Source organism: Felis catus, chromosome D3, assembly GCF_018350175.1.
Source record: "Felis catus isolate Fca126 chromosome D3, F.catus_Fca126_mat1.0, whole genome shotgun sequence".
NCBI classification, from domain to species: Eukaryota; Metazoa; Chordata; class Mammalia; order Carnivora; family Felidae; genus Felis; species Felis catus.
In genome coordinates, this window is record NC_058379.1 from 18095347 (window position 1) to 18123317 (window position 27971).

At 48.7% G+C, this 27971-nt stretch overlaps 1 protein-coding gene across 4 annotated transcripts; it reads left to right on the forward strand.

Annotated features, from left to right (window-relative positions):
• The first annotated feature begins 465 nt into the window (after positions 1-465).
• USP30 (ubiquitin specific peptidase 30) lies at positions 466-27870 on the forward strand. Of its 4 annotated transcripts, XM_003994860.6 has the most exons (13): positions 471-668; positions 4721-4830; positions 5949-6131; positions 10886-10989; positions 14562-14660; positions 15468-15513; positions 17055-17149; positions 22885-22944; positions 23428-23514; positions 24109-24189; positions 24285-24504; positions 26652-26772; positions 27328-27870. In XM_003994860.6, exons 1-13 carry the CDS (start codon positions 586-588, stop codon positions 27590-27592), a joined length of 1554 nt encoding a protein of 517 aa, XP_003994909.1. In that variant the 5' UTR covers positions 471-585; the 3' UTR covers positions 27593-27870. The 4 variants fall into 4 exon arrangements, with proteins under 4 accessions (XP_044897864.1, XP_003994909.1, XP_006938716.2 ...); XM_045041929.1 differs by lacking the exon at positions 5949-6131 and having other exon boundaries at positions 466-668; XM_006938654.5 differs by lacking the exon at positions 471-668 and having other exon boundaries at positions 24315-24504.
• Positions 27871-27971: the final 101 nt, after the last annotated feature.

Here is a 27971-nt window from a genome sequence, read left to right on the forward strand (position 1 = left end):
AAGTAATGCATGTGACGTACTCAGCAATGCACGCAAGTACACCTTATGTTTGGTGGCTGTTATCAAAGGCCTAGGTTTCTCCATTGATGCCGTCAGAGACGGGCCACAGGCTCACTAAGGCCCTTCCTCTGCAACCTATGTCCACTCTGACGACAATAATAACTATTGGTGGCCGAGGCCTGATCCCCGCTTTCGGGCTGGGCTGCCCTCTTTATAACGAAGAAAATTAAAATGACCCCAGGGGCTGGAAGTGGGACATCTGTATGTAAAACGAACGGAGCCCGAACAAAACTTGAAAAACCAAGCGGGCCGCAGGGCCTCCCTCGGTAACCGACGCCCGCGCGCGTTGCTAAGCGGGGGGTGGGGGGGGGGGGGGGGGAAGAAAAACAAGGATGTGGTCCGTCGTCTCTTGTTCTCCGGCGGCGGCTGCTTCCGGTTCTCCGGGGAGCCGGTCCCCGGCCTACCTTCCCCGGAGGAGCTGGGACTGTGGCCGCGGGTTCCGCCGCCTCGGGAGCCTTCGGAGCCCTCAGTCCAGCGAGGTGGTGGCGGCGGGGGGCGCGGCGGCGGGTCTCCCGCGCGGCCGCGATGCTGAGCTCCCGGGCCCAGGCGGCGATGACCGCGGCCGACAGGGCCATCCAGCGCTTCCTGCGGACCGGGGCGGCCGTCAGGTGAGCCTGGGCGGGGGGGTGGGGAGGGGGCGGCCGGAGAGGCCGGGGCCAGGGTCCCCAGCCTGGGCTGTGGCGGCCTTTTCACGGCCCTGGCAGGGTCCCCGGGGCCGGAGCGAGCATTCTGGAGGTTTCTGCGTCAGGCTTGGTAGGAGACCCAGGCCCCGAGGCGGGACGGGGGATGGGCCTCCAGGGCCTCCAGTCGTTCGGCAACGCAATTCTATCAGCCCTCCCCAGTTCTGCTAGCGCCCCAAATTCTCTCAGCGCCCTGCCCTCCCATCCCCGCCCGCCACTGCCTCCTCCAATCCTGTCCTTGTCTCCAGAACTTCCAGACACCCTCGGGCTCGTCAAAGCCCCGAATTCTGCCAGTGCCCCTCAGACCTCTCTGGGCCTCGCAGGCCTCCCAGGACCCCTTAATCCTTTCAGGGCACCCCCAGTCCTTCCGGACTCCCCAGCCATGTCAGTTCCTGGTCTGCCCGCGCTCCCCAATCCTGCCACGGTGCTCTCACGCCCTGCAAAGCACCCCGGGTCTTCCTCGATTTGGGCAGTACCCCTATTCCTGTTGCCCCCCATTCCCCACCGCCTAGTTAAGCCAGGGATCCCTGATTCTCAATCTTATTAGTGAATCTCTATCTTGCAAGAGTCCCTGAACCGATCAGCACCCCTTAACCTGTGAAGGCTTCCAGTCCTGGTATTGCCTCCCATTCCTGCTAGGAACCCCAATAGTATGGGTCCCCCAATCGTGTCAGGGTCCCTGTTTCCCTTCTCTTACTCATCCTCCCACAGGCTCCAGGCTTGAGAGCTGAGCGCTGCACCCCCATTCCTGACCCTAAATGACTGAGACCTGCCACTCATCTCAGCTTCCTTCCTCGGGAACTGGAGCAGGTTTAGGGAGCTCCCAGGGCTGGGAGCCCTCAGCGGCCGTCCTGTCCAGTGCCCCCATTCTGCAGGTGGCAAACAGGCCCCGAGTCGGCTTTGCCTGCAGCTGACCTCACAGTAGAGCTGGGGGAGAAGACAGGTCTTTTTACTCCCAGACCCCACTACTCTCCTCGGGTTGTCATTTTGCAGGGGGATGGGGTTTCCGGAGTCACCATGTGCTGGGGTTTTTGTCCATACCCTGCGGAGGACCTGGGCAAGCCCCCGCTCCCATCCCTTCGACGCTCTGTCCTTCAGGTTCCCGCACGAGGTTTGTGGTTTACAGCACAGACCCGGCAGCCCGACGGGCATGCGCTCAGATCCACGCGGCCTCTCTCACTTTGACGGAGTTGGCTCGTCTCTTGGTTTCCTCATCCGTGAAAATGGAGATGATAATAGAACCTACCTCTGTGGGATTGTTCTGAGGATGGGATAAGATCATCACAGTGCCTGGCATAGAGTATGCACCCCTAAATATTGGTGTTTGGTTAGGGGCACCTGGGTGGCTCAGTCGGTTGAGCGGCCGACTTCGGCTCTGGTCATGATCTCACCGTTCCTGGGTTCGAGCCCCCTGTTGACTCTGTCCTGACAGCTCAGAGCCCGGAACCTGCTTCGGATTCTGTGTCTGTCTCTCTCTCTCTCTCTGCCCTCCTCTGCTCATGCTCAGTCTCTCTCACAAAAATCAATAAACATTTAAAAAAACTTTTTTTATGCTTTCAGTGATGGTTCTTTTTAACCTTTCAGGACAGTTTCATTAATGCACCTGTTGTGTGGAAGTCAGCGCAGTAGTGCACTAAGAAATTCAAGAATAGCTTTCACAAATGAAATTGAGATTATAATACTTAATAGTAGCAGCTAACGTTTATTAAGCCCTCTGTTGTTTCTTTTTAATATTTACTTATTTTGAGAGAGAGCGCGTGAGCGTGGGAGGGGCAGAAGGAGAGAGAATCACAAGCAGGCTCCACGCTCAGCGCAGAGTCCCGACGCGGGGCTCGATCTCACAACCGTGAGATCACGACCTGAGCTGCTCTCAAGAGTTGGATGCTTAACTGACTGAGGCACCCAGGCTCCCCGAGCCCTTACTTTGCATCCTGTGCACTTGTGCTTGTTTGATTCTGCGAACTCCATGAGCTGGATCTCATGATTGTGCCCATTGCACAGGTAACAGAACTGAGGCTGCGAAAGTGGAATGACGCCCTGAGGAATAGAAAAACCAGAATTGAGCCAGATTAGTGCACCTCTCCTTTCTTAACCCAGCTCTGTGCATGTTCTATGGACTCTGTCTTAGGAGAACAAAGATTGATTCTGTTATCAGTTATGTATCGTATTAGTTGTGACCTTAGGGAGGTGTTGGTTGTTGGAGACAGAGTTACTCATATCACTAGTGACTCCTCATTGAGTTAATGTTGACTGAGCTGAGCTCAAAACAAGGTTCACGTGAGCCAAATATTGGCATAAGAATTGGGGCGCCTGGGTGGCGCAGTCGGTTAAGCGTCCGACTTCAGCCAGGTCACGATCTCGCGGTCCGGGAGTTCGAGCCCCGCGTCGGGCTCTGGGCTGATGGCTCGGAGCCTGGAGCCTGTTTCCGATTCTGTGTCTCCCTCTCTCTCTGCCCCTCCCCCGTTCATGCTCTGTCTCTCTCTGTCGCAAAAATAAATAAACGTTGAAGAATATATTACACACACATATGTACACATATCTAACACATATATACCAGTATATGTTGCATGTATGTGTATACACACACACACACACACACAGTGTGTCTTATTTGGTGGAAATACATAACTTTGCCTAAAAACAGTGTTTTAAATTGCTGAAATGTCTTCGTTTGTAGTAAAATAACTTCAGTGTTTAAGCCAAGCCTCAAATTGAGAAATTTTTAATTTAGTAAATGTTTAGTAGATCGGTTATGCTATATATAGTATGCCCCTTCCCTATTTAGTATTTCTGTATGTTCTCTCCAGTATCCAGTCATTCAGTAAATATTATTAGGAACCTGTTCGTTGCCAGGCATGATCTAGAGACTTGGGATAGGCCAGTGAGTAAAAGAGACAAAGATCTCTGCCCACGGGGACTTGCATTCCAGTGGGGGAGACAGACAATAGCCCTAGTTAATGAGTGAATGTTAGATTAGAAGGTGGTAAAAAGAAAAAGCAGAACTTGGTAAAAGGAACCAGGAGTACAGGTTCTAATTGTTGGTTAGAAGTGAAGGGGAGGGGGGCGCCTGGGTGGCTCAGTTGCCTAAGTGTCCCACTTTGGCCCAGATGACGGTGATCTCATGGCTCTTGAGTTCGAGCCCCGCGTCATGATCTCACAGCTCCACGTGAGCCTGGTGTCAGGCTCTGTGCGGACAACTCAGAGCCTAGAGCCTGTTTCGGATTCTGTCTCCCTCTCTCTCTGCCCCTTCCCCGCTTGCACCCTGTGTCTCTCAAAAATAAATATTTTTTTTCATTAAAAAATATTGTTTTCCATAAAAAAATAAATAAATTTTTTTCATTAAAAAAAATGAAAAAAAAAAAAAAAAGAGATGAAGGGGAGGTAAGAGAGAGCCATGCAGTGATCCGGCAGCGGGGAGCATTCTAGGCAGAGGGAGGAGCAGTGCAAAGGTCCTGAGGTGGCCGGTGTGACAGCAGCGTGGGAGGCAGAGTAAGGGGAGAACCTTGGCATGCCCCCTGAGGGAGATGGGGCTTCTGTGCTCTGACTTCGGTTTTAAAGCCTGACGTCTGAACGTGCTGATTTTCTTTTTTTTTTTTTTTCAACGTTTATTTATTTTTGGGACAGAGAGAGACAGAGCATGAACGGGGGAGGGGCAGAGAGAGAGGGAGACACAGAAGCAGAAACAGGCTCCAGGCTCTGAGCCACCAGCCCAGAGCCTGACGCGGGGCTCGAACTCACGGACCGCAAGATCGTGACCTGGCTGAAGTCGGACGCTCAACCGACTGCGCCACCCAGGCGCCCCTGAACGTGCTGATTTTCAAGACATAATCCTAACAGTATCATTACTTCAACTTGAAAGTTAGGTGTTTGGTGGGCCATTGGGTTATTTTGATGAAATGTTATTTCTGTGCACCTGTGTCTATAGTCATACGTATTGTGTCCATGATGAGGGAAGACTGTAAGCCTATTTTCTTTTTTAGATATAAAGTCATGAAGAACTGGGGTGTTATAGGGGGACTTGCTGCTGCCCTTGCCGCAGGGATCTATGTGATTTGGGGTCCCATTACAGAAAGAAAGAAGCGTAGAAAAGGTAAGAATGAGGTCATCGCAGCCTAGTCTGGTCTGTGTGCTTGACCCCAGCCCTTCCCGTCCCAAAACAGTACAAAAAAGGGAGGGTTTTGTTGTTGTTGTTGTTCTCTTGTATCTTCGGTTTCTGAACAGTACTTTCTTTTAAAGCGAAGCTCATTTTAACGACTCATTATTTTAGACCCTGTAGTGAAAAGATTTCTGTTTCACCCCCTCTGCAGTCTCGAGTTTGAGACGTGCTCCGTAATGAAAAAGTTCACGTGGCTGTTCTCCTTAACGTGGTACTCGTGTTGTTCAGTGCCACAACTGACTCATTGTGTGACGCGTTTGTGGGTTCACTGACTAGCAGCTAGTCACGAGCAAACGTTTCAAGTTAGTGTCTTTAATACAAAATTCTCTTTCCTTAAAGAAGTACCCCCTCTTGTAAATGCTGCTCTCACTGTGTTGATTAAAAGTCAGCAACAACAAGCAAACCAAAAAAGGGATAGATGGAACAAAATGTTGATCCTTGTTAAATCTGGGGGTGGTTCTGATTAGACTCCGTTATATATCCTCTCTTCTTTTGTGCACGTTTGAGAACTTTGCATTAAAAAAAAGTTTCTTAAAAAAGTTTCAGCAGAAGAGGGACGTATGTCAGGTTTTGTCGATCTCTTTGCAGAAAGACTGATCACAGTTGCTGTGGTGGTGTCTTTCGAACTGATTCTGAGAACAAGGTCATTGTCCTGGGGAGCAACAAAAGAACAGTTGTTTTCTTCTGTTCTGAGAAACGTTGCTTTCTTACCAAAGGAGGGAGAAAAGGGGCGAAAGAGAGAGATGTTGTTACTGAGTGTTTTTGTACACTCAGCGTAAACCAAACTGTGCCACACACCGTGGCGGCCTTCAGATGTAACACGTGGCGGGGGACCTCCTCCTGTCGCTTACAGTCTCCTGAAGGAGCCACGCTAGGACCGGGCCTCGGCGCGGATCGAATGCCAGGCCCCCGATGTCAGTGGGCACGGACTTTGTGAGACTGGGATCTTAAACTCCAGGCCACAGTGCAGAAACTCTGGCTCCCAAATGGGAGAGGAAAACAGAGCCGGTCCCATGTGATGTGCTGTTGTCTTCTTCCCCCGACTTTTTCAGGGCTGGTGCCCGGGCTGGTCAACTTAGGGAACACCTGCTTCATGAACTCCCTGCTGCAAGGCTTGTCTGCCTGCCCCGCTTTCATCAAGTGGCTGGAAGAGTTTACCACCCAGTACACCAGGGATCAGAAGGAGCCCCCCCCACACCAGTATTTATCCTTAACCTTGTTGCACCTCCTCAAAGGTATCTAACTGGGAATTTAAAGGGGATTGTGTGCGTTTTGAAAGCAGCAGCCCAGGCGACAGGCAAAGGGTTAATAGCCTTTGTGTGAAAAAAGATCGTACAGATCGTTATGGAAAACAAACAAACAAAACACGAAGGGTCCAGTAGATACAAACAGCTATTTTTTTAATTAAAGATGTAGCCATTTATTTGTAAATTATCGTCAGCTTATTAATAGCTTTTTTCGGGAGGAAAACACACCCACTGCCACTTAAGCATTTTGATTGTGAGAAGTACTCTGGTTTATTAAAGTTTAAAGAAAAGAAGTGTCTTAGCCTAAGAGGTAAGGTAATTCGCAGAAGAAATAGTACAGATTGTATGCAGGTTCACAGTGTATCTAACAGACCCCTCAAATATTCAACGTGGCCATCATCAGAGAAATATAAATAGCATACCGGAGGGCTTATCGTCGTTTTGCTTGTCAGCAAAGACTGAACAATCCACAGTTCTGATGGGTGACGTGTTCACATGTGCTGCTGGTGGTGTAACGTAGGGCAGACTTTCTGGAAAGCAGTTGGAACCACACAGTGATAGCTTGCAAAATGCCCGGTTCCATTTGACCTAATAATTCTGCCGACCGTGATTTGCACTAGCCTGAAATGGAATTCTGAGAGCAAGCCAGTTTAGGAATGGCTGAACAGCAACCCCGAGCTTGGGGAGTCACACATATAACAGTCTTGGCAAAGGTTGTATTGGTAAAGGAAATCACCGGTCCGACTTCATTTTTAGGCCAGTTCTTTTGACTGTAGAACTAGTTTTTCCTCCCATAACATCTGTTGACATCCCGAGGACATTCCACAGAACACGATTTGGGAAATGCTATTGTATGTACAAAGATCTCCCAACACCTTGTTACAAAGGAGGGCAGGGGGTAGAAAATGTCGATGTCCAGCAGCAGAATGATTAAGCGGTCAACACAATATTACGTAGCCGTTATGAATCATCTTTATAAAGTGTTGTGTTGTATTGTTTTTTTAATTTGGGAGAGGCATAGGCTATAATGCCGAGTTTAAAAAGAGCAGTGTTCAAAATACGATGTAATTTGACTTCAGCAAAGCAAAAATGTCCACAGATAAAGGCCGGACAGGCCGTTTTGGTCTTGTGCAATTGACAGTTTGGGAACATTAAGAGAAAACAAAACAACCATATTTCTACAGCTTACTCTCACAGTCAGGAAGAAAATGGATTTAAAAAACAGCTGATTGTTGCTTCACTGGGGTGTTTTCCCCGGCGAGCCCAGCCTGACACGGAACGCGAGTTCTACTGTTCTGTGTAACAGGCAGTTTGAAAATAATTTCTTCTAGGGGTGCCTGGGTGCCTCCGTCGGTTGAGCGTCCCACTTCGGCTCAGGTCATGATCTCACGGTTCATGGGTTCGAGCCCCACGTTGGGCTGTGTTTTGACAGCTCAGAGCCTGGAGCCTGCTTCGGATTCTGTGTCTCCCTCTCTCTCTCTCTCTCTCTCTCTCTCTCTCTCTCTCTCTCTCTCTGCCCCTCCCCCGCTCATGCTCTGTCTCTCTCTTTCTGTCTCTCTCAAAAATAAACATAAATAAAAAAATTAAAAAAAAATCTTCTACTACCCTGTTAAAAATAAATACCATTCCAGAGTGAAAAGCTGAAATGTCCCTACAAGGCAGTATAGGGACACCTCAGTCTGTTCTCCCCTCTCTGTGTCTGCTTCTCAGTGACTTTTTATTTTGGTTTTTAGAGGTAATTTTTAATTACACAAGTAATGCATGAATAAATTCTCCTTGTAGAAAATTAAACCATTACATAAGGCCATAGTTCCCTTTATCACTGCCCCAATCCTGTTCCCCTCCTTTCTTCCCAAAGTAAAATGTAAGTGTATCCTTCCAGGCTGTTTTCTATGCATTGAAATATGTTTTTAAGTACCCACAAAAATTATATATTGTCTCATTTATGTTTTTTCCTAAGCAAATAATATAATACGTATTGGAGAAATGTCCATGTCCCCACATAGAGCTTTACCTCCTTCATTTTTTTTCTCTTTTGTGAGTTTATTGGTCTTCTGTCTTCTGTGAATTGCCTACTCATTTCCATTGCCCGGTTTTTTGTTTTTGGGAGAATCCCAAGCAGACTGCACTGCCAGCGCGGAGGCCAAGGTGGGGCTCGAACCTGTAAACCGCAAGATCGTGACTTGAGCCAAAATCAAGAGTCGGATGCTTAACAGACTAAGCCACCCAGGCGCCCCTCCATTGCCCAGTTTTTAAAAATTGCGGCAAGATCCCCATAACATAAAATTTACCATCTTAACCGTTTTTAAGTGCACATTTATGTGGCACTGAGTACGTTCACATTGCTCTGCAACCATACCCCTCTTCATCACCAGAACTTTTCCATCATCCCATATCGAAATTCTGTATCCGTTAGGTAGTGACTTCCCATTCTCCTCTGTCCCCAGACCCTGGAAACCAGTATTTTACTCCCTGTCTCTGAGTTTGACTCTGTATCTCATAGAAGTGGAGTCATAGAATATTCGTCCTTGTGTGTCCGGCTTGTTTCACTCAGCACAGCGTCCTTGAAGTTCATCCGTGTGGTGGCAGGTGTCAGAATTCTGTTCCTTTTTAAGGCTAAAGATGAATAATGCTCCATTGTATGTACATACCACATTTTGTTTATCCATTCATGAGTCAAGGGACGTGTGGGTTGTTTCCACCTTTGGCTTTTGTGAATGATGCTGCTGTGAACGCGGGTGTGCAGATACCTACCTACTCGTGTCCCTGCTTTTTATTGTTTTGGTTGTATACCTCCGTGGGATTGCTGCGCCAAATGGTCATTCTGTTTAATGTTTTGAGGAATCGCTATGCCGTTTTCCAGAGCAGTTGCACCAGTTTGCATTCACACCAAGAGGTGTGCAGAGGGTTCCAGTTCTCTACCTCCTCGCTCACGCTCGTTATCGTCTGTCCTTTTGGTAGCAGCCATAATGGGTGTGAAGTGATTTCTCGTTGTGGTTTTGATCTGCATTTCCCTACTGATAAGTGATGTTGCACGTAAGTTTTTGTGTGGCCATTTGTATAGTTGTTTTGATCGTTTTGTTTTGTTTTGTTTTGTTTTTTATAAATGTCTACTCAAGTCCCTTGTCCGTTTTTGAATTGGGTTGTCTGTGTTTTTGTTGTTGTTGAGTTTGGGGAGCTTTTAACACGTTCTGGATATCAGTCCCTTATCAGATACGTGATTTGCAAACCTCATTCACTTTCACAATTGTGCAGTATCCAGAACGTCAGGATACCTCAGTTTACTTAGCTGTTGGATTCCAGTGCCTTGTGGTCATAGAAGGGCCCCAGCGAATGGTCTTGTACGTGCCCCTAGTGCACACGGGCCTGTGTTTGCCTGCAGTAGATCCTGAGAAAGTCAGACTGCTAGGACGTGAATCATAGGACATGAAAATTAGTAGATATTGCTAAATCACCTCGTGGGATTTTAAGCAAAATTAGGCTAAAGGAGACATTAAAATTTGCCTTGAGAGGAAAAAAGCTACCACACAGGCTGCTTGAGGGGCGTAAGAGGAAGAAGGAGGTTCGGTTGCTGTCCTAATGGGCGCCCTTTGTTCTGGAGGGTAAAGATGTGACACCAGGGTCCTCAGTGCTAAGGGGAGCCTCGGGACTTAGCACTGGCTCCCCAGGCTGCTGCTCCTCCACAGGGTACCCCCCCCCCCAAAGTCCCCACCACGTTCAGGCTCCTGAGTCAGAGCCCGAAGTGTCCAAAGGACTCTCTCCAGTTTACCAACTGCAAATTAAAGAGAAGCAACGGGCTGGCTTAGTCGGTCTGGAGGTAGTTGAACTCGGGAAGCTGCACAGAGGTGGCGGGCCCCTGTATTTTTATCTCCCACACTCTGTCTAGCAGTGCTGGGCCGGCGAGGCATGTGACGGAAGGGGGCCGTCAGGATCAGGAGTCCGCAAACTCTGGCCCGTGGGTCAGGTCTGCTCCGCGGCCTGTTTTTGCAAATAAAGTTTTATTCAAACAGCCATGCCCACTTACTTGCGGTCTGGCTGCCTTGGTGCCACAGTAGCAGCGTTGAGTAGTCTCGGCAGAGCCCACAGAGCCTAAAACGCCTACCGTCGGACACGTTACAGAAACAGCTTGCCAACCCTTGATCTAGCTGTGATGACAGTATAGACTCGTGAGCCCGTCACACGTTCATTTTTGTTTGTTAGGCTTGGTTTTACATATGACTGAAAAGTGAACTACTCAGCAGACCCTTTCATGCTGCCCCGTAGAGCTTGTCCCGTGATAATCAGAAACTCCAGTGCAGACAGATACTAGCAGAGGCCCCGTGGCCCCAGAGAGAGTCCTGTTGGGTGGGGTGGGGTGAGGGGGTTAAGCACTGAGTGTGGGTTGGATTAGATGAAGTCTTGAGGGGCCTCCCGCCCTCAGAGTTGTGAGTTAAAATCATTTCATTTAGGAGGAATCTCGCAGCAATTTATATCGATGACGATAATTCAAATAGCCGAAATCGATTACTTCATGTAAATGCTATAGCCTCATGAAAGATCACATTCCTTCAGCAAATACGCAGTGCCTAACAGCCCTCTGTGCAGTGGTTGAGGCTACAAAGAGGAATAATGAAAGAACTATAACTCAAGGTGGATTTTACAGCGAGAGGCTTAATTAGCTTTGATATGTTGTGCAGGACAGGTTTCCTGGCTTGTTGTGAGGCTAGTGAATTTACTAATGGCGTTACCTTTTTGGTTTCCAGCTTTGTCCTGCCAAGAAGTTACTGACGATGAGGTCTTAGATGCGAGCTGCTTGTTGGATGTCTTAAGAATGTACAGATGGCAGATCTCTTCATTTGAAGAACAGGTGAACCTCCCATTCTGCCCACTAATGCGCTGGGGCCTGAGCTCGCGATGACGGCTGAAAAGTAGCCTCGTTGCTAAGGCATGAAGAAAAAATGCCAGTATTGACCTTGCGCTCGCCTGGCCTGAGTGTACATTTCTGTGGCATTCTAGCCTGCCTTAGTATTCTGGGACCAGATCGCAAGTTCTGTTCCCATTCTCGCGATCAGAGGAGAAATGCAACGGTTTTTGTTTGTTTCTTACCCGTTGGGTGGAAAGGTTAGCAGGATAGGGCAGGAACACCTCATTGCCAAAGAGCCAACCTCTTTTTTGTTCTGGAGTGACTTTGCACGTCATTGGATCCCAGGGCCACCTGGATCTTCCAGAGAGAGGCGGGTGGCTTTACCTTTGGGGCTGAGAGGGGCTTTTTTGAACCACACCCCCATTTTTAAAAAGAAATCCGTTTTTAGAGGCTAGATGAATTGAAGTAGCCCCAGACCTTGAGCAGCTGTCATATGCACCCCCAGGGCCTTCTTCCAGCCACTCGTACTCCCTTTCCCACAACTGCAGGGTCACTGCCTCTTTTGGTCCTGACCACACCCCACCCCCTCAGACCGCTGCTATTGCCGACGGTGAGTCTGAGACCGAAGCTGAGAGTTAAGTTGTAGGGACAGGGCGTTTAGCTTCCAGTGATGTGCTGGTACGGCCTCCCTGGCTACCTTTCCAGGACGGTCTCGGGACCAGCTTTGTGTGGGCGGCTTCTGCCTCCACCATCCAGATAATAGACCCGAGAAATGGGAGACAGCCCGTGGGTCCTCACAAGGGTAGGACGGGAGTGAAATGCGTTTAAAAACGCTGAAAAGTGAGGGGGGAAGGCTTCCCAGCCCCCCTTGTTTTTAAAGACTACCTCTGTTTCCAGTTCAGTCTGAAGCTGCACGGGCATTACTTTGTAAACCGGGTGTTGACGCTCTTTCTACTTCCTTACGACGCATCTCGACGAATCCCTTGTACGTTGAAACGTTTCTCCATTTAGAAAATCTTACTAAATCCTCCTCTGGTAACTGGCACAACTTAGCTGCATTTTCCTCTCTCTAACCCGAGAGAATGGCTGAGATGTAGTCCCAGGGACATCGGATACCTTTGCTAAGTCGTGCTTGTCTGTCAAGGACCCTTGACTGCAGTCCCAATTACTCCTTGGATGTATTTCCAGCAGCTTCCGCAGGTAGCAGTCACTGAGCCACGTGGTGCTGCGCTGTGCACGGGAAAGAGGCAAGCATGGCTGGCCGCCAGCCTCTTGCCCTCTGGAGGCAGCCGGAGCTACTGGCCCAGGGCCTTGTCCGCATCTCCGCTTTACGGACCTAGTCGGTCAGCAGCAGACTCGCACCGTCAACCACTCTTCAGGGTCTAGAGCCAGGGCTGTGGCAGCTGTGTTGGGCCAGTGTGCCTCCGTTGAGTTCTCTGATTTAATCCTCACAACGGCCCCGTCAGGACTCACGGTCACTGTCCCCATCTTGCGGATGAGAACACCGAGGTTCGGAGGAGCAGGGTGGCTGGCCCGAAGTCACACGGCTCTCCGAGTGGCAGAGCCAGGGCTGGAGCCCAGCTGGTGCTAAAGTGCCCGCCGAAGCCCCGCCCCCGTCTGCGATACCTTCCTTTCCTCGAGGCCGAGGAGCTCCGTGGCTCACAGACACGATAGGGTTGGGTCTGACGGCATCTTGTCTTGAGATTTTTCCCTCTGGCGAACCCCTGCTCCAGCTGCAAGGGTTGGTCCAGACGCCTTGTCTGTGAGCTGCCCTGGAAAAGCTGGTCCCTTTCAGGCTGCGGCAGCGTCACTCGATAAATAGCCAGGCTGCCGCGTCCACCCCTGGGTCGTGCGTCCTTCGAGGGCCTTGCCTTTTAGCTTTGTACCTCCATCACTCTCCATCACGGCCATTCATAGCCTAGGAGGGGCTTCATTTATACGTGCAACAAACATTTATTTTTTTTTAAGTTTACATCCAAGTTAGTTAGCATGTAGTGCAATGATGATTTCAGGCGTAGAATCCAGTGGTTCATCCCCTGCAACAAATACCTGTCGAATGCCTGCCTCAGGCAGGGCTTGTGGGGGGCCTGGGGCTGTAGCGGCAAACATGGCTTGCAGGTTTCTGTGGACAGTAAAGAGGTCATTTCAAAATGTGCTAACCACAAGATAAGCACGCCGATGTGACAGTGCGAGTGTCAGGGGCCTGCCGCTGGTGGGGAGAGAAGAGCAGTGGGGGGACTCCTTCAGGTAGAGAAGACTCTTCTGGAGACCCGAGATTTTTGCTGGGACCTGAAGTCTGAAACGAAGTGAGTCCCGTGAAGAGCCTGGGTGTGGGGCGAAAGCCTCGAGGCCGCGGTGTTTGGGAAGGACAGGGAGGTCGGTGTGGCTGGGGCCGGCCGCAGCAGAGCCGCGGAGGGGAGGGCGCTCAGATGGTGGCAGGGGGCGGGTTGCGCGGGGCCCCCAGTGCCCTGGGCCGGAGGGGGGTTTCTACTCGGTGTGCAGTGGCGGGACCACTGGAGGCTTTATAGGCACCCGCCGTGACCTGATTTATGTGTGAACGGCACGTGCTGTACCCGAGGGACCGGAGCCGGGCAGAGGGAGCAGAGAGGGAAGTGGAGAGGCCAGAGCAGGTGTCCGGGCCGGGGATGGCCTGCCTCAGAGGCAGGGGAGGCAGAGAGGGTTGGGGCAGGGGAGACAGAGTCCTCTGGGATTCGGGCTGTGTCTCGGGTAGAGGACCCGCTGCACCGGCAGTGGGGGGGAGGGGGCTGAGTCGGGGAGAGTCCTCGAGGGAGGGTCTCCTTGCGCAGGTGCCTTTCCGGCAGAAACGTGAAGGATGAGAAGGGGCCCTGTGTGAAGATGTGGGCCGGCCGCTCGGGCCGGAGTGCAAAGGACAGGCCTGAGATGGGAAACAAGGAAGGAAATTGTGAGCCGGGCTATAGCGTGGACGGGCCTTGAGGACATTGTGCTGAGTGTAGCAAGCCGGTCACAGAAGGACAAATACTGTGTGATTCCTTCTGTGAGTTTCTGAGCGTGGCCAGATTTTGAGAGACCGAGAGTGGAATGGTGGGTGCCCAGGCCCAGGGAGGAAGGGGCTGGGAGTTGATATTTGACTGGAACAGAGTTTCAGTTGGGGAAGCTGGGACGGTTTGGAGAATGGGCCGTGGTGACGGTGACACGACGTGTGGACGTACCTAACCCTATGGAACTGTATGCTTCAAAATGGTTAAAGCCATAACGTTTATGTGATGTGTTTGTTTTACCACCACCACAACAAAAGTAGCGGGGCGGAGGTCAGGGCCATGTTGACAAAGCTGAGACAGGCTGGGAGGTGGCAGGTGTGAAGGCCGCCCTGTGCCCCAAGCTTGCTTTCCTTCTCTCTCCCCTTGAGCCCCTTAGTCGAAGGGCCTTTACGGGGAAAGTGTCGGGGAGGTAGCTGTCGATGGGCTGAACCTTGAGAAGGTGGGGGGCAGATTCTGCCCCAGTGGCTGCAGGTGTGCCTGGTGGTCCAGGCAGGGCGGTTCTGATGCGGCCCCAGCCTCCTCGGGCCTCTCTGAGGCAGCTTTGCCCTGTGACAGGATGCCCACGAGTTATTCCACGTCATTACCTCGTCCTTGGAAGATGAGCGGGACCGGCAGCCCCGGGTCACACATTTGTTTGATGTGCACTCCCTGGAGGTAAGTCATTAATCCTCTCAATACTTGTATGTGGTTCGTGCATATTTAATAGGTATAGGGGGCACAAGTGTAATCTTTGCACCACTTTCAACTCCACAGTAAGTCTTGGGGCGCCTGGGTGGCTCAGTCGGTTAAGCATCCGGCTCTTGGTGTCGGCTGAGGTCATGATCTCACGGTAGTGGGGCCTAGCCCCGCATCGGGCACTGTGCTGGGCTTGGGCCCTGTTTGGGATGCTCTTTCTCCCTCTGCCCCTCCCTCCGTGCGTGCATATGCGCACACTCTGTCTCTCTCTGTCAAAAAAAAAAAGTCTCAATAAAAATTACTAGTGGGAGTGGGGCTGGGGGATTGTCTTAAGCTGTAAACTTTGCAATTGGTGACTTTGGTTAGGGTACCAAGCCTCTTTAAAATGATTCATCACTATGATTTGTATTGGCTTTGAGAAGAAAAGGTATTTCTTCCCCCTTGCCCCCCATCTAATCTAGGGAACAAGGAGCCATAGGAATGCTAAATGAATCCTCATTTCCCTAGAACACTATAGATGTTAGGGAGTTGGTAAAAGTTAACTAGCAAAGGGATGGGAGGGAATATTCCAGAGAGAGGAAGTGTGTTTTGATTGCATTTGATGATTGGGTACAGTCACCAACCAGAGAGGATCACCAGGGCTACTTTTAGGATCTCTTGTTAAAAGTCGGGTTTAAGTGGCGCCATCAGCGGAGAAGCTTGTAAGCTTTAGGAGCCGCGTGAGGGTGTAGAAGGGATTGCGGCTGGGTTTTCGGTCTGTTTTCATTCTTCTTTTTTTCCCTACAGCAGCAGCCAGAGATAACTCCTAAACAAATAACCTGCCGTACGAGAGGTAATCCTTCCCCTTGAACTGTAACACAGAAGATGGGTACTTTTGAGATGTGACAATGAGTTGCTGTTTAAGAAAAATGGTTTTTTTTTTTTTTTCTGGTGACATCCAATCCAGCTTGAACTGTGCGTACTTGCAAAGGAGCTTGTGTTTTGGGAACAGCTTTCCATTGTTCGTTCGGACCATCTTGAATCGTTCCCCTCACACCAGGGCCTTGCTTGGTTTCCCGCTCCGAACAAAAGTAACGGACCTATTTCCAACTCAGACAAGGGTTTTCCTTCTACCTTCTTGCCTTGATCTCACTCGAGGAACTTAATAAAGCTGAAACTGTCATGTCCGCAGCAAACGATCACAGTCCTCCTTAGAAGGAATTGTTTTCTTAAGACCTAAACTCAAGAGGGGGGAAAATAAGACAAACTGATTCCTTTGTGCATCAGTAGTAATAATAACGATTAGCTTTTGAGCCCAAGACTGGGTGCCAGCGGCTGCAGCATCTTAACGAGGCTCACAGAGATGAGGTGACACAGCTGGGACCCAGCCCAGGGTTGCCCGAGTCTAGGGTGTGTGTTTTCTGACTAGCACACCACGCTCTTTATTCCTCTCCCATCCTATCAAAAAAAATCCCAGTTTTTCAGAACTTGCTTATTCTGATGGCTTTCAGACGTTTATCTCACTTTCTGGAATGTTGCCTTGTGGTATCCATCTTTGGACATTGCAAACATTTTAAAGTGAATGTGAAAATCCATTATTCAACACAAATTCCTTTTTTTTTTTAATTTTTTTTTTCAACGTTTTTTTATTTATTTTTGGGACAGAGAGAGACAGAGCATGAGCGGGGGAGGGGCAGAGAGAGAGGGAGACACAGAAGCAGAAACAGGCTCCAGGCTCCGAGCCATCAGCCCAGAGCCCGACGCGGGGCTCGAACTCACGGACCACGAGATCGTGACCTGGCTGAAGTCGGACGCTTAACCGACTGCGCCACCCAGGCGCCCCGTAAACATTTTAAAGTGAATGTGAAAATCCATTATTCAACACAAATTCCTTTTTTTTTTTAATTTTTTTTTTCAACTTTTTAAATTTATTTTTGGGACAGAGAGAGACAGAGCATGAGCGGGGGAGGGGTAGAGAGAGAGGGAGACACAGAAGCAGAAACAGGCTCCAGGCTCCGAGCCATCAGCCTAGAGCCTGACGCGGGGCTCGAACTAACGGAGCGCGAGATTGTGACCTGGCTGAAGTCGGACGCTTAACCGACTGCGCCACCCAGGCGCCCCACAAATTCCTTTTTTAAATGTGGCTGTACCCATTATACGGAAACCACATTTAAGGACCTGTATCAATTCTCCTGCGAAAGGGAACCGGTTGTTTTTTTTTTTTTTGTTTTTTTTTTTGATGGAAGTCAGTAAGGAAAGCTATTTCAGTTTACCTTCCAGGAACGTTTTTTTCTAAAGAGGGGAGTTCCTACCACGTACTGAAAAGGAGGGTGAATTTTGAGGTTGGTACCAAGGGGCTGGAGGTGGCATATCCAGACGTGTTCTGTGTTCCAGGGTCACCTCACCCCACGTCCAATCACTGGAAATCCCAGCATCCCTTCCATGGAAGACTTACGAGCAACATGATCTGCAAACACTGTGAGCACCAGGTAATTACAGTAGCAGAACTTGATATTTTCTATGGTTTTCTTTCAAGTTAAGATTCGTGAAGCATCTGGAGAATGGACTGACATTGGTATATGGCGTTTGTGATCGCCTGGGCTCTGCACACATAGTGGACTGACCGCCTCCCTTTAGTCAGTGTCAACCTGTCCTTTGACCCTCAGGGGCATTTTCTGCACTAATGGCAGACCCATTGTGGATTGGCAGGAATTCGAGTCTCAAGGCTGGGTCTCTATTGATGGTAGACACAATAGATTCTCTTGCTTGGGGTTTTTTTTGTTTTTGCTTTTTTGCTTTGATGTTTTAAAATAACTTTTTATTTGGAAAATTTCCGACATAAATACAAAAATGGAGAATTGCGTAATTAGCACCTTGATCCATTTTAGGATATTTTCAACCCCCGCCCAAAACGCCCGTACCCATTAGCAGTTTCTCTCCATCTCCCCCACACTTGTAGCCCCTGGCGACCACTGACCTACTTCTGTCTCTGTAGATTTGCCTCTTCTGGACATTTCATATACACGGAATCGTACCATATATGGTCCTTTGTGACTAGCTTCTTTCACTCAGCATCATGTTTTTCTTTTATTCTCTTAATATGGTGAGTTGCAGTGATTGATTTTTCTAATGTTAAACCAGCCTTGTGTTTCCAGAATAAACCCCGCTTTATTGTGATGTATTCTTTTACATATGTTACCGGGTTTGGTTTGCTAATATTATCTAAAGGAGATTAGTGTCTGTGTTCGTGAGGAATATTGGTCTTACGGTTTCTTGTAATGTCTTTTGTCAGGTTTTGTTATGAGGATTATACTATACTCATAAAATAAGCTGGGAAGTGTTCCTTCCTCCTGTTTCCTGAAGGACTTTGGTTAAGCTTGGTATTGTTTCTTCCTTAATTATTTGCTAGAATTATCTGTTTTTCTTTCTTTCTTTCTTTCTTTCTTTCTTTCTTTCTTTCTTTCTTTCTTTCTTTCTTTCTTTCTTTCTTTCTTTCTTTTTTTACTGTCTTTTGTTTAATTTGACTTCTTTTCATTTACATCCAAATTAGTTAGCATATAGTGCAACAATGATTTCAGGAGTAGATTCCTTAATGCCCTTTACCTGTTTAGCCCATCCGCCCCCCCCCCCTCCAGTAACCCTCTGTTTGTTTTCCATATTTATGAGTCTCTTCTGTTTTGTCCCCTTCCCTGTTTTTATATTATTTTTGTTTCCCTTCCCTTATGTTCATCTCTTTTGTCTCTTAAAGTCCTCCTATGAGTGAAGTCATATGACTTTTGTCTTTCTCTGACTGACTAATTTCACTTAGCATAATACCCTCCAGTTCCATCCACATAGTTGCAAATGGCAAGATTTCATTCTTTTGTTTGCCGAGGAATACTCCATTGTGTATAGGTACCACATCTTCTTTATGCATTCATCCCTCGATGGACATTTGGGCTCTTTCCATACTTTGGCTATTGTCGATAGCGCTGCTATAAACATGGGGGTGCATGTGTCCCTTCGAAACAGCACACCTGTATCCCTTTGAGCAATGCCTAGTAGTGCAATTGCTGGGTCGTAGGGTAGGTCTGTTTTTAGTTTTTTGAGGACCCTCCATACCGTTTTCCAGAGTGGCTGCACCAGCTTGCATTCCCATGTTTTTCTTTCTTTCTTTAGTTTTATTTTTGTAGAATTTCTTGTGAGGCTTTGCTATTAGGTATATACATATGGGCTGTTATGATGAGTTGACTCTTACTTTCCTGATAAAATGTCCTTCTATGTCTTTGGTAAGCCTCCTTGTTTTAATAGTCTATTTCGTCCCATTAGTTTCTAACTAGTGTTTCTATAGGATATCTCTTTTTGTTCTCTAATCTATCTATCTATCTATCTATCCTCTTATTTTTTTTAAGTTTATTTATTTTTGACAGAGAGAGACAGAGCATGAGTGGGGGAGGGGCGGAGAGAGGGAGACACAGAATCTGAAGCAGGCTCCAGGCTCTGAGCTGTCAGCACAGAGCCCGATGTGAGGCTCGAACTCACGGACCTCGAGATCATGACCTGAGCCGAAGTTGGACACTCAACCGACTGAGCCACCCAGACGCCCCTCTCTTCTCTTATTTTTGAGCTAATTTTTGCCTTTGTATTTGAAGTGTAGCTTTTGTAGACAGCATATAATTGGGTTCAGTTTGACAATTTGCCTTTTGATTAGTGTGCTTAGTCCATTTATGTTGAGACGTAAGTATGTGGTTGGACTTAAGTCTGTTAGTTTACTGTTTGTTTACTGTTTGTCTCATAGAATTTTTTTGTTCCTCTGTGCTTCCTTTCCTGCCTTCCTTTGGGTTAATTGAATACTGAGTATTCCATTGTAATTCCTCCATTGGCTTTTTAGCTCTACTTTTTTACATTGGGGTGTGTGTGTGTGTGTGTGTGTGTGTGTGTGTGTGTGATTACATCATGCAATTTTCATGTATCCTGGTCTATTTAGAGTTAATATACTCCCTGTAAAATACAGGAAACTTACAAAAGTAGAGTTCTATTACCCCCTTTTCTGTAGTATTTTTGTCATATATATTATGTCTACATATTAGAAACTCCACGATAATGTTATAATTTTTGCTTTAAGCAGTTTATGTGTTTAAAAGAAGTTTTTGAAGAAATGTTTTCTGTTTACCATTCTCAGTGTTCTTTGGTCCTTTCTGTAGACGCAAGTCCATTTGATGTTTTTCCCCTTCAGCCTAAAAAGATTCCTTTAACATTTCTTAGGTCTATTGGCAACAAGTTTATTTAGTTTTCATTTACATGAAAAGGCTTCCATTTTGCCTTTTTTTTTTTTTTTTCTTTTTGAGAATAGTTTTGTTAGATACAGATTCAGGGTTGCTGTTGTTTTGGTTTGGTTTGATTTGATTTGTTTGCTTTTTTGACTGAACTTATTCGGCACGTCTGTTTCCAGCCATGGTGTCTCATTAGGACATGGATGACCACAAAAAGTCATCTCAGTCTGTGGAAGGGAAGACCAGCCGGGCAGGGCCCGAAGGATTGCTTCGCATCCGCTTACAGTGCAGGAAAACCCTTGTGTCCAGATACCTCCCACAGTTGACTTGCTGTTTTACAATGCCAGGGAAAGGAAGGGAAAAGGGGAAGGTCTAGGTGAAGAGTTGTAGGGGAAGAAAGGCCTTCAAGGAGGCGTTACTGTGGCGTCTCTCTGTGCCTTGCTGATGAGCTCCGAAAAGCGCATTACTGGGGCGCCTGGGTGGCTCAGTAGGTTGAGCGTCCAATTTCAGCTCAGGTCATGATCTCGCAGCTCATGGGTTCCAGCCCCGCATCAGGCTCACTGCTGTCAGCGCGGAGCCTGCTTCGGATCTTCTGTCCCTTTCTCTCTCCGCCCCTCTCCTGCACTCTCTCTCAAAAATAAATACACATTAAAAAAGAAAAGAAAACGCATTACTTCTTGAGCAACTAACAGGGACAGAAGGAACCTCACAGCTTCACCTTGGGCTCTCCCGCTGTAGCTGGTGAATTTCCAGTAATTGTTCTAGATAACAGAGTCCTCCTTCTCTCTCCTTGCTCCCCACTCTTCCTGCCCGCCCCTTCTGATCCTGCCACGGCCACCTGTGGTGTTTGAAGCAGTCTACAGATGACACTTGAGCATCAGGCAAAGAATAACTGAGTAAGCCACTGAAGCAGAAAGATAGGCCCGGAAGTGGATTCGTGGGAGTGACATCATCCCTTGGGGGGTGGAGCGGAACCATCGTAGGCTGCTATTTGAGCTCCCACCGGTCTTCCCCACCGAATGCCCTCCACCCTGCCAGTCAGAGCCCCCTGAGGACATGAGCCGTGCCCCAGCCTCACAGACTGGCAGAGCCAGGGCCCAGTCTCTTAGCGCGAATTCCACCCTCCATTCTCTCTCCTGCCGCCCCCTACCTCCAAGCTGTGGAAGGGGCGGCCCCCACGCATGCCTTGTTTCCTTGCAGTTCACCACTTTGAAGGCATTGTTCTGTGGTCTTCTGGCCTCCAGTTTTTCTAATGCACAGTCGGCATGATTCATACCGTTCTCCTGTAGGTACAGTGTCATTTTTTTTTTCTCTGCCTGCTTACAAGGTTTTCTCTTTATTTTTGAGTTTCAGCAGTTTGTCCATGCTGTGCCCAGGTATGGTTTTCTTTGTATTTGCTTGGAATTTGCTGAATTTCATGTATCTGTACATGTCTTCCACCAAACTTGTACATATTTTTTGCCATTAATTTCCCCCCAAATTTTGTGCCCCTTTCTCTGCTTGTTGGTTCGCGTGGTACTGTTCCACAGCTCACTGAGGCTTGGTTCGCTTTTCTTCAGCCTCTTTCCTCCATGTCCTTTAGATGGGATAATTTCTGTTTACTTGTCTTCAAGTTCACAGACTCCTCGCCATCGCCATTTGTGTGCTTGTCCAGCAGAGTTTTCATTTTGGTTACTGTGCTCTTGGTTGTATAATTTCTTGTTAGTTCTTCATAGTTGCTGGATATCTACCGAGACTGCCCGTGTGTCCTCCACCAGGACTAAATGACTCTCTCCTTTGTGTCCTTGAGCACGTTTGTCATAGTTCTCGCTAAGGTCCTTGTGCTCATTTCGGTATCCAGGTCAATCCGAAGGGTCCTTCACCATGGCTCACATTTTCTTCTTTCTTCGTAGTGTATGTCTAGTCATTTCTTATTGCACATTAATTAACATCGTAGTAGAGACTTTGGATTCTGTTACGTTTCTCTAAAAAATGAATTCTCTTCTGGCGTACAGTTAACTTGGCTGAGCTCAAAGCCCAACTGTCTTCCCCACGTCGGGCAGCAAAATCTCTGCTGAGTGTTTTCAGCTTCTAGCTTCTGCTTTTTGCCAGGCCCCTGGAGTTTGCCCGCATGTCTGGTGTGGGTGTGCACACCGGCGTGTGCCTGCCTTGGAACTGGGCAGGGTTTATACATTGATCTGGGGGTTCCTCCTCTCTGTGGCTGTCCTCTTTCTGGGATTTCTTCCAGCCTCTTCACCAGCCCTGAACTCAGTCCTCTGATACCTCCATCCTGTGAGACTTCTGCTTTTTTCCACTCAACACTGAACTGCGAGACTGGGGAGCACCCCCGGGCAACAAGTCACACAGTGGAAGTCTCCCCACGGAGTTCCTGTTTTCCCAAGCGTTGACGGTAGCTCTCCAGTTGCCGTGTTTTGTTTCGGTCCAGAATTTATATGCATTATCTCAGGACAGCTAGTCTAGCCAAGCTACTCTGTCATCACCAAAAGCAGGAACTCTTACCCTGTTTTATCATCTGGTTTTTTGTTTTGTTTTTTTTCAACTAATACTGTAACAGGCACATCTTTCTGTATACTCATACCTTTCTTCTATACTGTTTTTAATGTGGACATGATGTAATTTATTTAATCATTCCCTAGAAACTTCAGTTATTCACATTGTGCCGATTTAAATAATGCTGTGATGAACATCCTTGTAGTTTTGTCCAGGGTTATTTCCTGAGGATAAATTCCCTACATTGCTGGGTCAGGTATGTTCTGTAGTTACCTGACAAGCTGTGCTTCGGTATTACTGTGCCCGTTACGTGGACAAGGTTGTTTGTCCTAGAATTTGCTTCTGGGTAAGTACACTGTGTTCCATTATGGAAATGTTGGGCATCTAAATATTAAACTGTTTCATAGGCATGTGTCTTCCCATCTGTAAAGCTTTGACTTGAACCTGCATCCTTTCTGGATTTTCTGCACTGTTTGTTTCAGAGTCCCGTTCGATTCGATACCTTCGATAGCCTTTCACTGAGTATTCCAGCTGCCACATGGGTACGTATTGCGCGATGGTTTATTTGGCGTCTATCTTGGAGACATTGAAGTCTGAAAGGGCTTTGAGGCATTTTGTGTAGCGAGGTGCTGTGCGTTACTCAGACGCTCGGTTGGCTGAACCTGTCTTAGTTGTCGTGTGTGGTACCATGGCCCGATGTGGGGGGAGAAGAAAGTGGATGGTTTTTCTCTGGCTGCAGGAATTTTGGCTTTTTTGAGTGTACATACACGTGTTACTCTCAAGTGCAAAGATATCTAAAACAGTGTAGACGTCCTTAAGTTTCTACAATGTTACGTAATAGCTCGTAGGAGCAGGCCTAGGGTGCCTTGAGCTCCACTTTGCTCAGGGAATGTCCAGTAGTATCTGTGAAGCTTTATTGGCCATAAAAGCAAATAAAGCTCTGGGATCACACTGCCATCTGTTAAGAGTTTCAGTATAGCTCTCTTTTAAGTTGTAATCGTGAATTTTGTTTTCTGGTGCTTCAGGGGCATCCACTGACCCTGGACCACTGCCTTCACCACTTTATCTCATCAGAATCAGTGCGGGACGTCGTATGTGACAACTGTACGCAGGTATGCCCCTAAGCCCCAGTGTCACCCCCTAGGCCTGTGTGTCCTGATAGAGCGCCTCTCACGGCGAGCTCTTCTGACTATGCCCGGATGGTCGTTTTAGCCACAGTCACGTAACTTGGCTGGGAAATCAGTAGCCCATGGACCAAACCTCTTTTCTGGATGAGTTTTACTTCATCCACAGAATGTTTACAGGAAGACTCTGCTGTGCTTTGAGACAGGACATATGCCCCGCCACCAGCCCCCTTGTCTCACGCCCTGCTGTACTGACGCTTACCTGCCTTGCCCGACTCCCATAAGCATTTGTGTTTCATCCTCTGAAGAAGAGGAACTGTGTGGAGCAGAATTTTTGAACAGAACAGGCGACGTGGCCATGTCAGAGTTCTAGCGTTGCTGCTTCACTTCTCTTGCCCCCTCTGTCACTGTCGCTTGATGACTAAAACTGACAACAGGTCACGATTAACTGGGGGGCTGAGCTCCTTCAGCAGGGTCAAAGTCAGGCGCCAGCTGAATCCAGGCGGAACACCGGCCGGCCCCGCGGCTTGCCGCAGATGTTGCGTTACAAGAAATTCTGCAGAGAGGTTTCTTTCATTTCAGATCGAAGCCAAAGGGACGTTGGATGGGGAGAAGGTGGAACACCAGAGGACCACCTTTGTCAAGCAGCTGAAACTAGGGAAGGTGAGCCCACGCCACACACCTTGTCGGCCTAGCTCTCAGGGACCCGCCGGGTCCCGCCCCCGACAGCCTGCTGCCTCGGTTTCTCTCGCCCGCAGCTCCCTCAGTGTCTGTGCATCCACCTGCAGCGGCTGAGCTGGTCCAGCCACGGCACGCCCCTGAAGCGCCATGAGCACGTGCAGTTCAATGAGTTCCTGATGATGGACATCTACAAGTACCACCTCCTGGGGCACAGACCCGGGCAGCACAGCCCTAAACCCGGCGAGAGCGCGGGGCCCTCGCTCGACCTGCAGGACGGGCCGGCCGCCCCCAGATCAGGTGCGTGCCCCAGGAGCCGACGCACGGAACGTGCGGCACAGAGAAAAGGGATTTGGTGTCACCGCCTTCTGGGGCCCTTGTGCCGCGAGGGAGCTTGTCCGGTGGTGGCTTAAATACCTGAGAACGGCAGCACTGGGAGTGTGAGGGGGAAGATCCCTTTAAAAGAGGGCAAACGTCCATAGTAATGAGATGTATGGTTTTAAAAACGATAAATCATAGTTGAAAAAATTTGGGAAGACAACCTTAACATCGCCTTCTGGTCTTTTGACTGAATGCTCGTTGGCTCTGAGCAGTCCAGTGAATTTCTTCCCCCAGTATGGTCATCTCGTTTATACGGGTGACGCGGGGAGGGAGGGTCCTGGCTAATGATCACTGACTTCTTCGTTACTGAATTCCTTATTGATCTAGTTCCACTGCTGTCCTCACCAGAGATGAATAATGGAGTCGGGCCCCAGTACCGCAGGTAGCTCTTGGGACCCTCAGCGCCGCTGAGGGGAAAATCGGAGGCCCCAGCAGGCGAAATGACTGGTCGGAGGGCAAGCGTTAGTCCATTGGGAGAGAACCAGAGGTAGTGATGGGCAGGTTTTTAAATTTGTTTTACTTTGAGAGAGACAGAATGCATGTGGGGGAGGGGCAGGGAGAGAGACAGAGAATCCCGAGTGGGCTCCACATCCTCAGCGCAGAGCTCACGCGGGGCTTGAACTCATGAAACTATGAATCATGACCCGGGTGGAAATCAAGAGCTGGGAACTTAACCGACTGAGCTACGCAGCTGCCCCAGTGTTGGGGAGTTTTTAAAAGCTATCTTATGTAACACATTGAGCTCTTTAGAATTAAATAGATGAGGAAAACCCATAGACTCTAAGGGCTCTGAGCCCACACTCAGCCCCCACATTTGCTCCCAGTCAAGCCAGAGGGCTGACTTCCCCGCACCCCAGATGTTCCTGACTCAGCATCCTTTACTGCTTTTATTCTTTCTTGCATCCATAGTTGTGTGGCCTGGCAGGACATCATTCACAGGGAGACTGTATTTTGCCTTTTCTCAGTTGATCAATAGATGAACGTCAGAAGCAGCTGTAGTGGGAAGAGGGCTCAGTCTTAGCCGCTGTTTGAAAAAATTTTTTCTTAATGTTTATTTTTGAGAGAGACAGAGCTTGAGCAGGGGGAGAGGCAGAGAGAGAGGGAGACACAGAATCCGAAGCAGCCTCCAGGCTCTGAGCTGTCAGCACAGAGCCCGACGTGGGGCTCAAACCCACAAGCCGCAAGATCATGACCTGAGCCGAAGTCGAACGCCCAACCGACTGAGCCACCCAGGTGCCCCTTAGCTTCTGTTTTAAATCAAGGGCTGCCTCACTCTGGGTTCTTCCTTTCCTGGGGGGAGCAGGGGGCGGGGTGCAGGTCTGCTAGTCGTCACAGCATGCTGGCTATGGCCACCATATGACCCACAGTGACTGACTTGGTACTCACAGGCCCCCAAAAATGACCCATGAGAGGAAAAAAGACATCAGCATCTCCTTCATTATTTTACCTGTATCCATAAACATTTATTAACGCTGTTACACGTTGGTATTCTGTAGAAGCTGGCAACTAAAGAAGAGAGAGTGTTTAGATCGGTGGTTCTGACCAGGGAATTTTGTCCCCCAGGAGACTTGGGGCAGTAGCTGGTAGCGTCTTTGGTTGCCACAAATGGGAGACAGGTGTTACTGGCATCTGGTGGATAGAGGCCAGGGGTGCCAAGAAACATCCTGCCACACGCAGGACAGCCCCCGCCACAACCAAGGATTATCCGGCCCACGAGTCAGTAGCGTCCAGGTTGAGAAAGCTCGGCTTTGTCGAAATGTCAGTAAATTAGCTACAGCTTCACTCTGGCGCGTCTTTAGCAAACAGGGATCAGGGATAGGAGTCTTGAAGGTTCGCAGAGCTCTCAAAGTGAACAGCAGACCAGGAGCCGGACACACGTTTTCTACTTGGGATTAAACAGTCAAGGACAAAAAGGACATTTTCTCAATCAACATCACACAATGAAATACTTGGTTTTTTTTCTTTGTAGCATTGCTGGGGAGTTAAGCTCAAGGTAATCGAAGCCATGTTTTGTTTACCCACAGCTACTGCGACTTGTAATTGCCTTGGGCCTTTTTCTCTTGCAGTTTTGAATCAGCCAGGGGGTCCGAAAACACAAATTTTTATGAATGGCGCCTGCTCCCCATCTTTATTGCCTACCCTGCCAGCCCCAATGCCCTTCCCCCTCCCAGTTGTTCCTGACTACAGGTGAGCCACTCTTTAGGGGCACATTCTTCATCCGTTGTCGCTGCTGTTTCTCTGGGTTTCCAAAATTAGCTTAGCACAGAAATGAATGCCAATGTGGAGGGACATTTTTCTTTCATCTTAAGGTGTGATTTCACTATTATGCATTCCTATTTTCGTCCAAAACGGAAATCACTTTAAAAATAAGAATTCTAAAAGTACGTAGAATTTAAATATATGTCTTCTGTGTATACACGTGTGAATGTCTGTATAGAGTATGAAGAAAGATTTCAAATTTCTCAGGATACCACGTAGAGATGAGCAGTTAAATCCCTAAAGCCTTCCGCTCTAAAGTTGTACGTGTGCTTACACACAGGGTACATACACTCACGGAATGGGCATCTTCCCATGCCAGTAAGTATCAGTCCCTATTGTCATGGCTGTGTAGTAATCACTTGTACGGATGTACCGTCGAATCAGTCCCCCGTCACTGAACATCTAGGCTTCTTTTACTTTTTGTTTTTGCCCGAAACCCTTTTTCCTATCGGTAAACCACTGGCGTCCGTTCCTCCCATTCAGTTCCTCCACGTACCTCTTCCGGCTGATGGCGGTTGTCGTCCACCATGGAGACATGCACTCAGGACACTTCGTGACTTACCGACGGTCCCCACCTTCGGCCAAGAACCCTCTCTCCACCAGCAACCAGTGGCTGTGGATCTCCGATGACACCGTCCGCAAGGCGAGCCTGCAGGAGGTGCTGTCCTCCAGCGCTTACCTGCTGTTTTACGAGCGCGTCCTTTCCAAGATGCAGCACCAGGGCCGGGAGTACAGGTCGGAGGAATGACCACCCCGGCTCCGGAGCTAGAGCCATGGCACTGTCCACACGGGGCAGGAACAAGGCAAAATCAGACTGTGTGTGTGCACGCAAGAGGCCCCGCTAGAGTCCTCAGCCTTCTGGTGTGTTCTAAGAGCAGGCTCCACGCAGGAGCCAGTGGCCCCAGTTCAAACCAGATCAGGCTCCCTGAATGGTGCGCACCGGACGGTGTCCTTGTGCTGGGACAGCATTCATTCTGTGTAGAACGTCTTTTTACTCACCTGCTAATTAAAAGAAATCCAACTCTGGAAGCCACCTTTTTTATATTCGGCCACATTAGGTGTTCTCAGAGGGGAGGTAACTTTGTCTAATCCTCCGATTGGTTTCAGCCCAGATCTTTTATTTTTAA